General features: G+C 40.4%; 1 protein-coding gene across 2 annotated transcripts in view; it reads left to right on the top strand.

The window, feature by feature from the left end:
* Nucleotides 1–5,877: 5,877 nt before the first annotated feature.
* The window catches only part of LRBA (LPS responsive beige-like anchor protein), a 777,508-nt gene continuing 766,729 nt past the window's right edge, over nt 5,878–16,656 (top strand). Inside the window, exons 1-2 of one of the 2 annotated variants that reach the window (XM_007469901.1) lie at nt 5,878–5,944; nt 6,276–6,714. In XM_007469901.1, the coding sequence (XP_007469963.1) occupies nt 6,496–6,714 (219 nt within the window). In that variant the 5' untranslated portion in view covers nt 5,878–5,944; nt 6,276–6,495. Of the gene's footprint in view, nt 5,945–6,275; nt 6,715–16,656 lie in introns of those variants that run through there. The other variant, XM_007469902.1, reaches the window with a different exon arrangement.

Raw genomic sequence — 16,656 nt, 5'->3', positions numbered from 1 at the left:
ATCCAAAGCTAAATAATCTGTTTTACCTGATATTTTATTTTATTTTTTAAATATTTATTTATTTAGGCACATGAGATCTTCATTGCTGCAAGCAGGATCTTTCGTTGTGGCGAGTGGGCTTCTCTCTAGTTGTGGATCCAGAGCACACGGGCTCTGCAGTTGCAGCACATGGGCCTAGTTGCCCCGTAGCATGTGGGAATCTCAGTTCCCTGACCAGGGATCGAACCTGCGTCCCCTGCATTGAAAGGCAAATTCTTAACCACTGGACCACCAGGGAAGTGCCATACCTGATATTTTAGTTTTCTACCTATTGCTGTATAACAAACAATCCCAAAATCCAGTGGCTTAAATCAACAAGTATTTATAATCTCTTACAATTTCTATGAGGGTTAACTGGACCCAACAGTGCAATTCTATACCATGTGGCAGGGCTTCAGTCTTCTGAAGGCTCAACCCAGCTGGAATATCCATGATCGCTTGCTCTTGTAGTGGGCAGTTGGTGCTGCTTGTCGGCTTGGAACTCAGCTGGGGCTGTTGATTGAAGGCCTTGATTGTTCTCCACACAGCTTCTCCATGTGGTTTGGGTTCCAAGAAGGAATACTCTAAGCATGCTTCTACGTGACAGAAGTCACCTTTCTCCTTTTGGAGTACTAGCAAGCAATTCAAAGTTCAAACGTCAGAGAATAAGGGCTGGAAAAAGTAATTTCCTCTCCTGTCAGCTTGAAGTCAATCTCCTGGTGGTCTCATTTCCTATTTGAACCATCACTTGTAATCTTGGTGACTGAAATGGCAACCTACCACTTTCAGGGGAGACACTGGCCTCTCAGAGATCTCACCTAGACAAGCAATTCAGAGTTGAGCTGACGATGCCAACAGTCATTCTAGGGATATGCACTTATATAGATTGCAAAGGGGTGGGGTGGGGTGGGATGGTGGTACATTTCATTGCAGTCTCATGACAATTACTATCTTACTATTGTAAGAGAACACTGTAATTGGGCTACGTATTTACACACTACTTAAGAACGAAATAGATGTGGGAAAACAAAAAAAACAAATCAACCAATCTAGTATATGTCCATGTCAACTATGCTAAATACTTCATTAATATTTTATGTCTTAAAACATATGTCTTGGCTAGCATACCTACTGATAGTAGAGTTGCCCTTTTCAAAGTCTTTATCCCTCGTGTGACATACACAAGGGAAACAAGAATTTTAAAATGCCCCAAACAGGACTTCCCTGGTGGTCCAGTGAGTAAGACTCCATGTAATGCAGGGGGCCTGGGTTTGATCCCTGGTCGGGAAACTAGATCCCGCATGCATATCGCAACTAAGAGTTTGCATGATGCAACTAAAGATCCCGTGTGCCGCAACTAAGACCCAGTGAAGCCAAAATAAATAAATAAATAAATATTTAAAAATGCCCCAAACGTAATTAACTTCATGTGGATCATTTTGAACTTGTAGATATTGAACAATCGTGTGAACTTTCAATCTTAAACATTTGAGTTTCCAACTATAAGGGTGGGCAATGTCTTTTCCTCTTAAATTGCAATTGTTCCTAGAGTCTTGCCCAATAAAAGTGTCATTAATAAAGATTACTAACATTCGAAGTTTTACTTAACATTAGTAAGATTTAATGAATAGTAAAAGCAATGCTTGCCTTTCTTGTGAGGAGGGTGCTGCAAGCCAAGGCCATGAATTTCCATTCCAGCCTATAATATAAGCTATGCTGAATAAGAATTTGAAGAATTCTCTAAATTCTCTAGGTGCAGAGCAAATCATGTAGATGGTACCTTTTTCCTAAATTATCATTTAATCTACACCCTAGCAAAATGCCAATAAGTTACAATTGGGTGGACTGCATGTATTTTCTGGTAGAAACAAAGAAAAATTCCATCCTATCTTTGTTATCAAAATTTTCTTTTCTTTGCATATAGGTAAAGGCTTGCAGATCAATAATTATTTTGATTTCACCATGAAATTACATTCTCTTTGCTTGAGTTCCTTTGAGTTATGCACAAGGCTTCCTGTTCTGAATCCACTCTTTTCTTTTCCTCTCTATTATGATGTCAATGTATGCTGAAGGCAAGTAAAATTATGAAAACCTTTAGTCCTTAATTCTGTCAAGGTGGTGATGTCAGAGAGAGATATAAATTAGATGATGATGAAAAATTTAAGTCTGGATTTATAAAAGGTAATTTTTCCCCCCATTCCTTCCTTTTCCATTTTAAAACAAAATTTTTTTCATCTTTATTCTCCAAATTTAGGTGTACTTCCCCCTCAGAATTCCAATACATTTTTTTCTTTCTGTTAATGAAGACTTGTGATGATCTGTTTTCCCTTTCATCTTAGAACATTTTGCTTTTATGTTTCTTTATGTGATGTATACAATTCATATAACTGTTTTAGTTGGTGTTTCTGTTGATCTTAGACATGAGGAAGGTCCAAGTGACACAGCTGATGTCAGGGTATCCGGAAAGCTTGAATCCATCTGTAAACTCTTCAGCACTCATAGGTCGGTTAGTGCCCTGCTGGTTTTGGAGACCCTGGATGGGGGGTGTGGGGGACAGCTGCGGCTCACCCTGGGGACACAGACATTGGGGACACAGACACATATTCGGGAACACTCTACTGCCCTTTTCCTTTTTTTCTTCTCTTTTGTGTAGCAGTTGAGTGTATGATACAGGGATGCAAGTATGGCAGTCCTATAAAATCATATGCTGGGGCTTCCCTGGTGGCGCAATGGTTGAGACTCTGCCTGCTGATGCAGGGGACGCAGGTTCGTGCCCCGGTCCGGGAGGATCCCACATGCCGCGGAGCGGCTGGGCCCGTGAGCCATGGCCACTGAGCCTGCGCGTCCAGAGCCTGTGCTCCGCAAACGGGAGAGGCCACAACAGTGAGAGGCCTGCGTACCGCAAAAAGAAAAAAAAATCATATGTTGATAGTTCATATGAAGTCTTTTGACTAGAAAACTTCCATAATAGTACAAATTTTAACAAATGGTAAAACTGCTTTCCATATTATTATTATTTTTTATTTTTGCCCATGCCGCATGGCTTGTGGGACCTTAGTTCCCCAACCAGGAATTGAACCCGGGCCCGAAGCAGTGAAAGCACTAAGTCCTAACCACTGGACCGTCAGGGATTTCCCAGCTTTCCATACTAAAGTAGCCTTTTATACCAGGATCTTCCTCTCTCTAACTGGCAATAGTTGTATAGACTCAAGCAAGGGTTTTCAGGCCAGAAAAATTAAAGCAAGTAACTTTAGAGTTTTAACTCAATCCAAATAATATGTATTGAGTACCTATAATGTTCAAAGTATTGTGCTGTGAAGGAGCTTAATAGCTGATGAACAGTTTACCTGAAGCACTCCATGGCTGTATTCTTTACACCTAAACAATAATCCACAGCTATTGTATTTTAACTGTGACTTGGCTAGAAGTGAAGTTTCCTTACGCTTCCTTCTGCAGTGAACCTCTGATTTCTGGCAACTGTTTTACTGTAACCAGGGGCAAAGGAAAGCAGGAGGGTGGATAACTCTGAAAAATTGTAAAAAACAGTTGGATTATTGTCTTACATCTCCTTTTGTTTCATCAGTAGAACAGCATTAACGGTGAGATGGCAAATCCATAACAGACATAAACCTTAGCCCTAGGTCATTTAGACTGAATAACTGTGACCACACTGTGTTTAGGGCATTTCACTATCATCTGCTTCTTCTCAATGGAGGACATTTATTTATTAACAAATACTCTACTAGCACTTATATGCCAGATATATTAACATACTCAAGGTTAGACTATTTGCCCAAATCTGAAGCAGCAAAATGCTAGAGAGGCCTTTCATTGTTTAATGCCTCCCTTCCTCCCTCCAGATGTGTTCACAATGAAGTGAAAGTTGTCTCTCTCCTCCTGGCACACCCACTTCTCCTTATTCCCGACTTCTTCGTTTAATGATTTAAAATATAAACCTGACATGTTTAAATTTTCAGGAATGGCAAGACGTTGATACTGCTTCTTACCCTGGCAATGCACAAGTCACCATTTCAGATCTTGAGAAAAATGTCTGCCTCATCTTTGTAATATTAAACCCACTTACAGAAAACAAATCAACATTTGCAACCATGAGATGTACAGATGAATTCATTTTAGTATTTTTAAAAAGGTGTAAGCTTTTAAAACTTTTCTGAAGAAGACGCTCCTGTGCTTCTTGTCTTTTCTCATGCCACACCCCTCCTCCCAAATTTCCATGTGCTTGTTAAAATCCAGTTCATTTTCCAAGCCAATCTCAAATAACCCTTTCTCTAGAAAACTATTTCCTCCCTAAAACCAATATAATTTTTCTTGACTCTCCCACAGTACTTCCTAACTTTGACCCTACTTTTGCTTGACTTTTAAGTGCGAGTATTTTAAATATTATATATGTTTTAAGGCCTTATGGCTTCAAAGAGTACCATAAGGGTGAAAAGCCACTTTCCTCTAAAATGTTTGTTTTTCACTAATGAGTCAGGAAGAATACTGTTAACGGGAGGGGGGAACAGGACACAGATTATGATGATCTGTGCTGGTTTCAATCCTAATATAATTGATCTCTTAAACTAATCTGAGAATGAGGCGAGCCTAACTTTCACATTGGAAAATCCCGAGAGGAAAAACACCCCTTCGAGATCTACAGGCAAAATGCACCCCGCCTCCACGCTGCTTGGAGCAGCTGTCTCAGGAGTCCTCCCTTCCTTAGAACGTGGGAGAGGTTTGGTGGGGCGGCAGCTGCAAGGAATTTTCCCCGTTCCTCGTCCACACGATCTCCCCGCCCCACACCCCGCTCCGAAAGGAAGGTGGCAGCTGTCAGGGAATCCCAGTGGAAATCTCTTTCCGAGTCTTCGACGAGCGCGGCGGGCGGGCGGCAGCTGAAAGCTGTCAGGGGTGGGGACTCTTTGCTCCTTTAGACAAGGACAGCAGCCACGCTGGCTCCGGAGCTGCGACCTCTCTGGCTCGTAGCGGTCCCTCAGGTGTCCTCCGAGGCCAAGAAGACACCTTGGCAACGTAGGGCGGGTTCCTTCCGCGCCAGGAGGCCCTACGGTAACTTAACAGAAGGAACGTGAGAATCACCGCCTCGGCACTAGCCAAAGCACATTCTCAGGTCGGGGAGTGGGAGGCGGGGGAAGAGTCGGCTGCTGAAAATAAAGGTCTTTTCTGGCCGGGCCGGGGATACACCTGGTGCTACCTGCGTAGCGCGCCAGCCCTCACATGCTGTCCTACCAGCAAGCCCGCGCCCGGCGCCTCCGCCTTCTCCGGCCCCCGGGGCCGCCCGCGCGTACCCACGCCGCCGCGCGGTCGCCTCCACCTTCGCGCCCGCCCAGCCGCTCGCTCCCTCCTGCTCGCGCTCGCGCACGCGCACGCGCACGCCGCACCCGGCCGCCCTCGGCGCTGTCATGGCGGCGGGGAGCAGCTTAAGTGGGCACGCGGACAGCCGCGCGAGCAGTGGAGGGGCAAGCTGTGGCAGTAGCATCCTCACCGCCCGCAGCACCCTCAGCCGCGGCGTCCGTAGTGCCGGCAGCGGCTGATTTTGCAAAGGCTGAGCGCAGGGGTGGGGTGGGGTGGGGCGGGCCAGGAAGCCATGGAGTTCTGTGCAGCCGCGGACTCCCGGGGAGCGGACTAGGGAAACTTGGAGGCTGCGATCAGGTGCACTGACCTCTCTCTCCTCCCTCCTCTCTTCGTCGTAGCCGCCGGGACTCCCCTCCCTTCTGGCCACTACACACACCACCCCTCCTCTGCCTGTCGAACCTCAGGTGCCCGAGAGGTGCTCCACTCCTCCCCCTGGGCCGAGCGTTGAGAATCATCACCGCCCCCTTCCCCCGCCCTTTCCTGCCCTGGATCTCAGCCGCCACCTCCGTCTCGCGGCTCCCTGGCGGGGGGGCAAGGACGAGTCCGGAGTGTCTGGGTGAGGAGGAACTTTCTCCCTCTAGGGTAGCTTGGGGACCCCTGCTTTCCCCCCCCCGCCCTTTCCCAGCTACAGTTTCCTTTTCCGTGCACCTGTGAGGAGAGATTGCCCTGCGCCTGGAACCTGCGAGAGTGTGGGGGAGGAGTGAACCTGTTCTCGGGCCTCTGGAACCCGCCTTCGCTCAGAACCCCGCGCCCCAAGGCGCGGGGAAGCGGGTGGCTGGTAGCGGGGTTCTTTGAGGAACTTATTTGACGGACACTACTCCCTTCTTTCCCCGCAAAACCCTAAAACAAAACCTAGCCTATTTAACATTGATTTAATCTTCCAATAGGGTTTGGCGTTGTTGTCAGCCTCGGGGAGAGAGATTGGACAAATATTCCCCAAGAGGAGGAAGGCGACGCCAAGGACTTTCCACATCAACTGCTTTTGGGGTTTCTCCACAACTTGGAAGAGTGACCCTTTCCGTTTTGCTTTGCGTCTGTGTGCTTATTACTAGCGCAGCGACTGCTGTCCCAGAGTGACTCCGAGTGCTCCTTTATCGTGAACTCGCAATGGCCAGTGAAGACAGTATTGCCCCTTCCCCGCCACCAACAGGTGATGACGGGGGAGGCGGAGGGAAAGGAGGAGAAACCCCTGCCGAAGGGGGTGCCTTGTCTCTGAAACCAGGGCTCCCTATCAGGGGCATCAGAATGAAATTTGCCGTGTTGACGGGGTTGGTTGAAGTTGGAGAAGTATCCAATAGGGATATTGTAGAAACTGTCTTTAACCTGGTAAGTAGATCTCTATTTTACGATCATATCTTCTCAGTGGGTTGAGGAACAAGACGTTAGCGCTGGAGCCATGTGCTTTACTCAGGCTGATGATAGAAACAAAATTCTGCTGACCTAAATGAAACAATTGTATTTTTCAGTTTAAGGGGAATTATGTAAACTTAGATGCTCCAGGTTTTGAGAAAGTGAACAGATAACTTTGGTCCTAAGGAAATAATTGTTGCTATGGAAGTATTATGGAGGATTCCAGTGGAGGAGTTTTATTCTATAAATTTTTTTCCCCCTTGGGATGTATATCTAAGTGTGCATTTTGGACATTTTAAGTAAGTTCTTTTGACCTTTTTTTGGACTTGAGAAATAATGTCCTACCTACTCTATCGAGTCTGCCTAAGTTATGTTTTGCCATAAATTTTGAACAGAAAATTCTTGTTCACAGGGCTGATGAAAGATTAATTTGCTGCAAAGTTAGCATTTATATTTAATTTTGACTAGTTTTATTTTTAGACATAATTAACAAAAGTCAAATTTTGGAAAGAATTTAGGGTTACATCTTGTGAATATTGAATTGCAATTTAAAAAGAGAATTGCAGCAGATATAGTATAATCTTTATTTCATTTGTGAATTCATGTCTATCAGCAAAGCATATTTGGTCATTGGAAGTTGCTGGTTATACTACTATGAGCTATGAATGTTATTTTTAAAATGTGGATATGCGATACTTGCCTTTTTCTCTAGTCTTAGAAATGGTTATCATTTCTGATGGGGACTTTTTAGATTTCTTTATTCCAATTTCTGTTGCCCATCAACGTAAAATATAAAAAGTAAATTTGGCCTTTAGATATTTCCCCTTCTTCCACCTATTCACCTGTGTTAGAAGATAATAGATGGGAACAAATATGAATGTGCAGTAGTTGAATAACTGTTTATTACCTTTCCCCTTTGCCTCTATTTTTTCAAGGTTAGGCTTGTTTTATTCAGGGCAGTTAATTATTTCCTTCATTAGAGCTTTACTAATGGACTGGTCACCTGTGGTACAACTTCTAGAATGAGAAAGTAGCTTGATGAAATTCACTTACCTATGGAATAAGAAAATTTTGAACAATTGGGTATTTCTCTACCAGTTTGTTGTGTTGGGAGTTTATATACAAATACTGACACACATGTACACATTTTTAAAAAATTATGTGTATTATGGAAATGTTCGGGTGTACACAAAAATAGAACAGTTTAATGAACTCTGGTGTCTATCATTCAGTTTCAACAGTTGTAAACATTTTGGGGATCTTGCGTCTATGTGGACTTGCAAAGTTTGTGAATCTGAAGGAGATAAATGGCAAATCTATATATCCCTTTGTCTCCAAGTAGACTTGAAAACTTTCCTTCTCAATGTTTTTCTTTTTCTTTTTCTAAACCTCATGTATCTTGGATGTTAAAGAGAAATGTGTGGTAATGATATAGTCCATCATTAGTTGTTTGTGTGTGAAACACAACATTCCTCTGGCAGAAGGATTCCAACTCCTCTGTTCTTTAGAATGTCTTCTGTGGAGGTGGATGACCGAACATGAGTCACTTGCATTTTATCATTAAGGAAAATCCAAATTCTGTAGTAATAGTTCGTTCATATGCTGCCTAGAACTGTATACCTGGTAGAGATTTTAAGGTGACTGGTTAAGTCTTTCATAGGTACATGTTTGCAGGTCAGTAGGTGTCTGGGTAGAAGGAGAGGGAAAATCTGTTCAATTACACTTCCTCTTCACCATCCTTCTCCTCTCATGTAGGGCAGAGAAAGTTGCTGAGAGGATTAGATTAGTTCTTGATATCCGTCCCTTCTCCCTTACAAAACTTTTCATGCTCCTACAGGGCCTTGGCCAGTCTTTTGAATCTTGGGAACTGAAAATATCGGGAATGTGGTAAACTAGTCCATTTCAGAGTTAGTACTGCTGCACTTAAATATTTTCTAATCGATAGTTATCAGCCTTAGTCTCAATTCTACTCAGAGAAAGAAGTTACATTAACTAATAATGTGTGATTTAAAAAAAGTTACTACAGTTTATTATGTGCTAGGCAATGGGCCAGGTGCTTTACATATGTTTTTAAATTCTTCCCTCATTAAGTGTTTAATACATAGAGCTCATTATATAGTTAAGGAAACTGAGAGCCTGAAAGGTGAAGCAGATTGGTGATTCTTAGAATGACAACCCTTCTAGGAATACATCTGTCTCTTGAGTTGATGTAGAGTTGTTTGCTTCCCTAAGCAGATATTTATAGCTTAGGCGTAGCTTTCCCCAATGTAAGGGAAAATCATTGGTCCTGCTAAATATGAATTGCTGAAACCTTGTTCAGTTTTCATATCTTCTTATTGACCATTCAAGTAGCTTTCAAAAAAAAGTAAAAAATTTTTTTTCAGGTTATTCAGTCAGTTTTTTCACTCAGAATGTAGATGCAGAAAGTTGATTATTAAGTTTCTTTACAGTCAGTATATTGGATTAAAATGTCTAAAATTGTGAAAAATAGGATACAGACAAAAGAATGTGTGACATGTATAAGTAATGAAGTATTATAAGCCCTTTGAAACTTCATTTAACTTCAAGAACCAGCATATTACCAGTATCACTGAATCCTCATGCATGCTCCTCCTTTATCCTTTTTTCATTGGATTTTTCATTAGTAAGTTTATTATATTTTATATTATACTATATATGTATTAATATTATATATTAATTATATATATGCAATTATATATATATATGCAGCTATCATAATCTTTTCCTACTTTTCAGGCATTTTATTAAAATAGATTGTATGCTACCGATTCTCTCGTATCGATTACATATTAGTTACTTTAAACCAAAAAGTTTGTACTGTTAAAATTAAACAACCTCCCCTCCCTGAGAGCTGTCCAAATAGTAAGAGGTAGTAGAGCCATATAACTTCAGAAGTCTTTCTTTACAAAGAGCTGCCTCCAACTTTGCTAATGTAGCTTGACCTTACACTGTTATAAATTTCCTTTTTTTTTCAAAGATTTATTTATTATTTTATTTTTGGCTGCGTTAGGGCTTAGTTAATGCGCGCGGGATCTTCCCTGAGTCATGTGGGATCTTTTGCTCTGGCATGCGGGCTCTTCGTTGTGGTGCGCAGGCCTCTCTCTAGCTGTGTTGTGTGGGTTTTCTGTTCTCTAGTTGTGGTGTGCAGACTCCAGGGTGCATGGGCTCTGCAGTTGTGGCGCACGGGTTCCAGAGCACGTGGGCTCTGTAGCTTGTGGCACACGGGGCACGAGCTCAGTAGTTGTGGTGGGCAGGCTTAGTTGCCCCGCGGCATGTGGGATCTTAGTTCGCTGACCAGGGATCGAACCCCCCGTCCCCTGCATTGTAAGGCGGATTCTTTACCATTGGACTATCAGGGAAGTCCCTGTTACAAGTTTCTTTGGAATTTACCACCCTTCTTGTAATTTCTTTTGCAAATCTGTTTTATAGGAAAGTTTTGATTAATAGTACACCTGTGTATTCAAGTGTTTAAAACCTCTGGTCAACTTTTACATTTTTCTTGTTGCAATTTAAAACCATTTTTATTTTGTCTCCATCTGTATGCTAAAGTAATTTGTCAAACTTTTGGACCCAAATAATTATATTGGCATGCTTTCTGGAACTCACTGCTGAGTTTAAGGCTTCCACCAGGTATTTATGGGTGTTCCATGCTATTTAATTCAAGAACAGTGTTTCCCGTGGGCTAGTGACAGATACATGTTTTCATGAAATTTTTTTCTTCAAAAAGTAACTGTACCATTTTAGTTAAACTGTTAAAGCTTAGGGAGTTCCCTGGCAGTCTGGTGGTTAGGACTAGGCGCTTTCATTGCCATGGCCGGGGTTCAAACCCTGGTCAGGGAATAAGATCCTACAAGCTGCACAGTGTGGCCAAAAAAAAAGAGTTAAAGATTAGAAGATGGAATATAATTTTTCATTACTCATTACGTGGCATTGATACAGGTTCTGCGAGATATTAATGGTGCAAGCTCTTAACACCTATAGAAGCTGAGCAGGTCATACAGAGGTTCTGTTTGTATTGACTGTGCAGAGACTATACTTGTGGGGCATCTGCTGTTCCATTTTAGCTGATTGTTGTCCTGCAGTAACATGAGCCCAGTGATGTGTGAACCTTTTGATTTTTTGGGAAGAACTGGAAATCTAGATTTAAAAAAAATAACATTTAAAATGTCAAATTAAAATATTAAAAAATACTGTGTGGGACATAAAATTGCAGGCAGTTTCTTTTCAGGCTTTTATATGAACATTTATTAGACAGGTAATTATTCATCATGTTTCTGTTTTGATGTGTGTATCTAGAATTATTTCCTCCTTAATATCTGACATCATAATTTAAAGGTTAAGAGTAATCTATTCTAGAAACATTGCTTGTTCGTGGGCTTCTCCTCCATATCAGTTTGTATTGTTATAATAGAAAACTCAAACTGGTTTAATGTGTTTAAATAAAAAGGATTTATAGGCTCATTTATCAGGAAGTCCAAAGGTAGGGCATGATTTACAGTAACAATAATATTAAAGACCAGTTTCTTTCTGTTGCTGTTTTCCTTTCTGTAATGTCAGCTTTAGTCCATTGCTGTTTCCCTCATGGTAATAGGACGGCTGCCAGTGGTACTTGGGGCCATATGTATTCTTGTTTAGAACTCTTGGGAGAGAGAGCCTCTCTGTCCTAACATTCTAAACAAGAGTCCTGATTGGACTGCTGAAGCAATCATTGTGGCCATTGAAATGTGCTGATTGGCTTAAGCAAACCAGGGCCAACTGCTGTACCTAAGAATGGGGTCAATTTCCTCTAAAGTACTTGGGCTGTATGGGGAGAGATAGATACACAAAGATCTGGGTAAGAAATTCACAGAGTGAATGGATGCTGGATAGGCAACCAGTGATGTCCACTACTCTCCTTTTCAAATGCATAATAATACAATAGTAATGTAAAAGATATTTGTGTAAAGAGAAAAAAAATCACTCTTAACTCCCTGTCGTGATCTTGAGCAAGTTTTTAAAAAAATTCTTTTATTTATTTATTTTAAAAAATATTTATTTATTTTATTATTTATTTGGCTGCATCTCGTCTTAGTTGCGGTATGTTCGTTGCAGCATGTGGGATCTTTCGTTGTGGTGTGTGGGCTCTTCGTTGAGATGCGCAGGCTTCTCTCTAGTTGTGGTGTGCGGGCAGTAGTTGCGGTGCACAGGGCTCTCTAGTTGTGGCACGTGGGCTCTAGAGCACGCAGGCTTAGTTGCCCTGTGGCATGTGGGATCTTAGTTCCCCCACCAGGGTTAGAACCCGCGTCCCCTGCGTTTGAAGGTGGATTCTTAACCACTGGACCACCAGGGAAGTCTTTGAAGAACTTTTTTTAACTTCTTTGTGCCTTGGTTTCCCCAGCTCTACAATGGGGAAACTATATTGTAGAAAGGATTAAATGAGTAAATACTTGAAAAGCACTTAAAATAATGTGTGGCACATTAAGTGCAATTATAACTATTTGCTATTATTGTAGTATTTGCAATTTTAGATAGTTACAGTTATCATATTCCAACCTTATAATTTTTTTGTTTCTATATAGTCATTATTAGCCTATTGGCTCTGCAATATACTACTTCATTCTTATTCTGGGGTTTATTTAATAGCCGTTGTCACTTTTAGAGGTGACTTGATTTTCTGCATCTTTATTGAGGTGTAATTTACATACCATAAAAGTCACTTGTTTTAAGTATATAATTCAGTGATTTTTTAGTAAGTTTCCAGAGTTGTGTAAGTATTACCACAATCTAATTTTAGAACATTTACATCCTGTGTTCAAGACATTTTATAGTTTTAGCTCTTACATTTAGGCCTATGATCTTTTTTTTTTTTTTTTTTTTTGCAGTACGTGGGCCTCTCCCTTCTGGGGCCTTTCCCATTTTTTTTTTTTTTTGCGGTACGCGGGCCTCTCTCACTGTTGGGGCCTCTCCCGTTGCGGAGCATACGTGCAGGCTCAGCGGCCATGGCTCACGGGCCCAGCCGCTCCGTGGCATGTGGGATCTTCCTGCACCAGGGCACGAACCCGCGTCCGCTGCATCAGCAGGCGGACTCAACCACTGCGCCACCAGGGAAGCCCTCGCTTACTATTTTGAAGATACTATTCTGTTTTCCTCTAGTCTCTTTTGTTGTTGTTAAAATTGTCACGGTTATCATTCTGATTTAACTTTACAGATAATCTGTCTCTGTTGTTGCTTTAAAATTTTTTCTTTGACTTTGGGGTTCTTTAGTTTCACCATAACTTGTCTAGGGGTGGCTGTGCTTCCTGAATCTGAAGATTCATGTTTTTCATTAGTTCTGGAGAATTCTCATGACTAATGCCTTTTCTTTATTTTACCTACTTGCATTTTGGAACTCGTAATACATGACATGTTGGTTTTTTTTTTCTTTCTATCCTTCATGTCTCTTTTTTTTTTAAAGATTTTTTTAATGGGGACCTATTTTTTTTTTTTTAAGTCTTTATTGAATTTGTTACAATATTGCTTCTGTTATATGTTTTGGTTTTTTGGCCACAGGGCATATGGGATCTTAGCTCCCCAATCAGGGATTGAACCCACACCCCCTGCATTGGGACTGCCAGGGAAATCCCTCCTTCATGTCTCTTAATCTTTCATATTTTCAATCTTTCCTGCGGTTAATGTCTTTTCTTCTAGTTTATTGTTCATTTCTTTATCTCCATCTTTCCTTCTTCCCTCCCTCCCTCCCTCCCTCCCTCCCTCCCTTCCTTCCTTCCTTCCTTCCTTCCTTCTTTCCTTCCTCAGTAGCCCAGCCAAAGACTAGTAATTTGTAATTTCCCTGTGCCAGTGGATGGGTTTTTTTTTTGGGGGGGTGGCGGGGCAGGTTGTGGGGAGGATCTGCTTTTTTACCTTTTGAGAGTCCCATGTTTATATGGAGATTTCATTCCTTGAGTGAGCACCACACTATATTTTGTGTTTCTACATAGGCATTAAAATTTAAGTCTCTAGCTTACTAGCTTTCCCTTCTGAACCCCTTCAGCAATTGTAATATCAGTTCAAATACTTATTGTTTTCCTGTTTCTTATTCATTTTGATCTCTTGGGGTTGCCTTTTCTTTCTTGCAAGTTCAGCTTTACACTGAAAAGTATTTTTTGTTATATTTAATATTTGTAGGTATTTGTGAAGTGATAGTTTTTAGGTTATCTTAGTCTACTCACTGTCTTGCTGGAACTATAAGGTATAACTATAAGGTATAACAAAGCAATTGGTATATAATAGTCAATGAATAAATTATAGTACCAATTTAGGCTACATTAGGCCATGGTTTTACCTATCTGGCAATAATTTGGAAGATTATTACCTTAGATAAGTCCAGATAATGGAGTTCTATTGTAGATCAATGAAGAAATTGTAGGTAAAGAAGATTTGTCACTTTTCATCTTCTTCAAATTCTTACCTTTATATGCAGGCAGATGAGCAGTTTTTATCTTAGAAAGCAACCCTGTGTTTCCAAAACCAAATATAGATTCTTGGGAAATTTTGTATATGGATGTAGTGTTTTAAATTTTGGTATTTATATGAGTTTTCTGAGATTTTAGAATTATAGAATGTTGTGGGATGGTGAAAGGAATTCAGTTTTTTTCTTCCAACCCATAACCACTTAAAACAAACAACTTAGAACAATACACTACCATTCTTTGAATCTTAATTCTTTGTAAGTTCTTAATCATTTAGCTGGAAGGCTAATAACCTGCATAGAAATCTTATTTGTATTAACAGGGAACTTTATAATTTTACTATTTTTAATATTTTCATCTGCCCAGGGATGAACTTTTGAAATAAAACAGCAGTAAGCAAGGCAAATGATGACTGTTTGTTTGTTTGTTTATTTGTTATTATTTTTTAATGAGGTATAGTTGATTTATAATATTATGTAAGTTTCAGGTGTACAACATAGTGATTCACAATTTTTAAAGATCATATTACGTTTAAAGTTGTAAAATATTGGCTGTATTCCCTGTGTTGTGCAGTATATCCTTGTAGCTTATTTTATACCTAATAGTTTGTACCTCTTAATTTTTTACCCCTATATTGCCCCTCTTCCCTTCCCTCTCTCCACTGGTAACCACTAGTTTGTTCTCTGTATCTGTGAGTCTGCTTCTTTTTTTGTTATATTCACTTGTTTGTTGTTTTTGTTTTTGGCTGCATTGGGTCTTAGTTGCAGCATGTGGGATCTTCACTGAGGCATGCTGGATCTTTCATTGTAGTGCGCAGGCTTTCGTTGCAGTGTGCAGGCTCTTCGTTGCAGGGCAAGGGCTTCTCTAGTTGCGGTACAGGCTTCTCTCTCTAGTTGTGGTGCGCCGGCTCAGTAGTTGTGGCACATGGGCTCTCTAGTTGTGGTGCATGGGCTCAGTAGTTGCGGCTTGCAGGCCTAGTTGCCCCTTGACATGTGGAATCTTAGTTCCCCAACCAGGGATCGAACCCACATCCCCTGCATTGGAAGGTGGATTCTTAACCACTGGACCACCAGGGAAGTCCCCTGTTGTATTTTTTTAGTTTCCAGATATAAGTGATATCATACAATATTTGTCTTTCTTTAATGTTTTTCACTAAGCGTATTACCCTCTAAGTCCATCCATGTTGTTGCAAATGGCAAAATTTCATTATTTTTTTATGGTGGAGTAGTATTCCATTGTGTGTGTGTGTGTATGTATCACATCCTCTTTATCCATTCATCTGTTGTTGGACACTTAGGTTGCTTCCATATCTTGGCTATTGTAAATAATGCTGCCATGAATATTGGCCTTCATATATCTTTTCAGGCTAGTGTTTTCGTTTTCTTTGCATATATACCCAGGAGTAGAATTGCTGGATCATATGGTGTTTCTATTTTTAGCTTTTTGAGAAACCTCCATACTGTTTTCCAGTATGGCTGCACCAATCTGCATTCCTACCAACAGTGTATAGAGTTCCCTTATCTCCACATCCTCACCAGCGTTTGTTATTTGTGGAACCATTTGTTAATCTCTTAGGAGCTACACTTAAATTGACAAGATGGCTTTTGACATAAAAATTTTTGGAGCCATTTCTATTTGTCGGGACTATTTTGCTGATTTATTTAACTTAACTGTTTGAAATAAAGAAAATTCCTCGGTTTAGTCAAGTTTAAAATTCAGCATATCATATAGTTCAAATATTTTTCTAGTTTATATTATTAGACATTGACTTTTGTGGTGCTAAATATGCTGTGCATGAACAGTTATATCAAATTATGCAAGTGGTGCTCCAGAAGGAAAAATTGAAATTAATGCTTTGTCCTATGATCCATATATAATAGGGGTGAAACTGGATCTAAATCAGGCTGTGTGACTGAGTCTGTTGATTACATGTAGGCAACATAAGTGTTTTTTACAAGTATTATCTCATTTGATCTACACAACTCTTTGAGGTAGTACTTTATTAAACTTGTTTTATAATAAGGAAGTAGGATTGGAGAGGTTAAAGATGCTCAAGTCCCATAGTTAGTAAGATGGGATTTGGACCCAGGTTGTTTGAGCCTGAATCCTGTACACTATATTATACTGTGTGACTATTAATTTAAGTGAGTGCTCATATTAGAATTGTAGAAAATGGCCACTTAACTAAATTTCTCAAGAATTGTATTTATTGAAAAACTAGTTCATGATAATTAGAAACATAGTAAAGAATGATAAACTTTGAGAAAATGAATTATCTTAAAATTTTATCATTGATTTAACAGTGCATACTTTGATATTTTTACATCAATTTCCCTGTGTTTCAAATGGTACATGGTTACTCGTATATGTTTAAGATATCCACCAATCAATTTTCTTCTATTCTGATAATCAGGAAAAAAATGAAATGACCGACTCTTTAATATTTAGGGACTAATCATACATCTTATTT

This window comes from Lipotes vexillifer, unplaced genomic scaffold (genome assembly GCF_000442215.2).
Source record: "Lipotes vexillifer unplaced genomic scaffold, Lipotes_vexillifer_v1.1 scaffold755, whole genome shotgun sequence".
Taxonomy (NCBI): Eukaryota; Metazoa; Chordata; class Mammalia; order Artiodactyla; family Lipotidae; genus Lipotes; species Lipotes vexillifer.
Note: the sequence above shows the minus strand (reverse complement) of the source record. Positions and strands in the feature narration are given on the sequence as shown.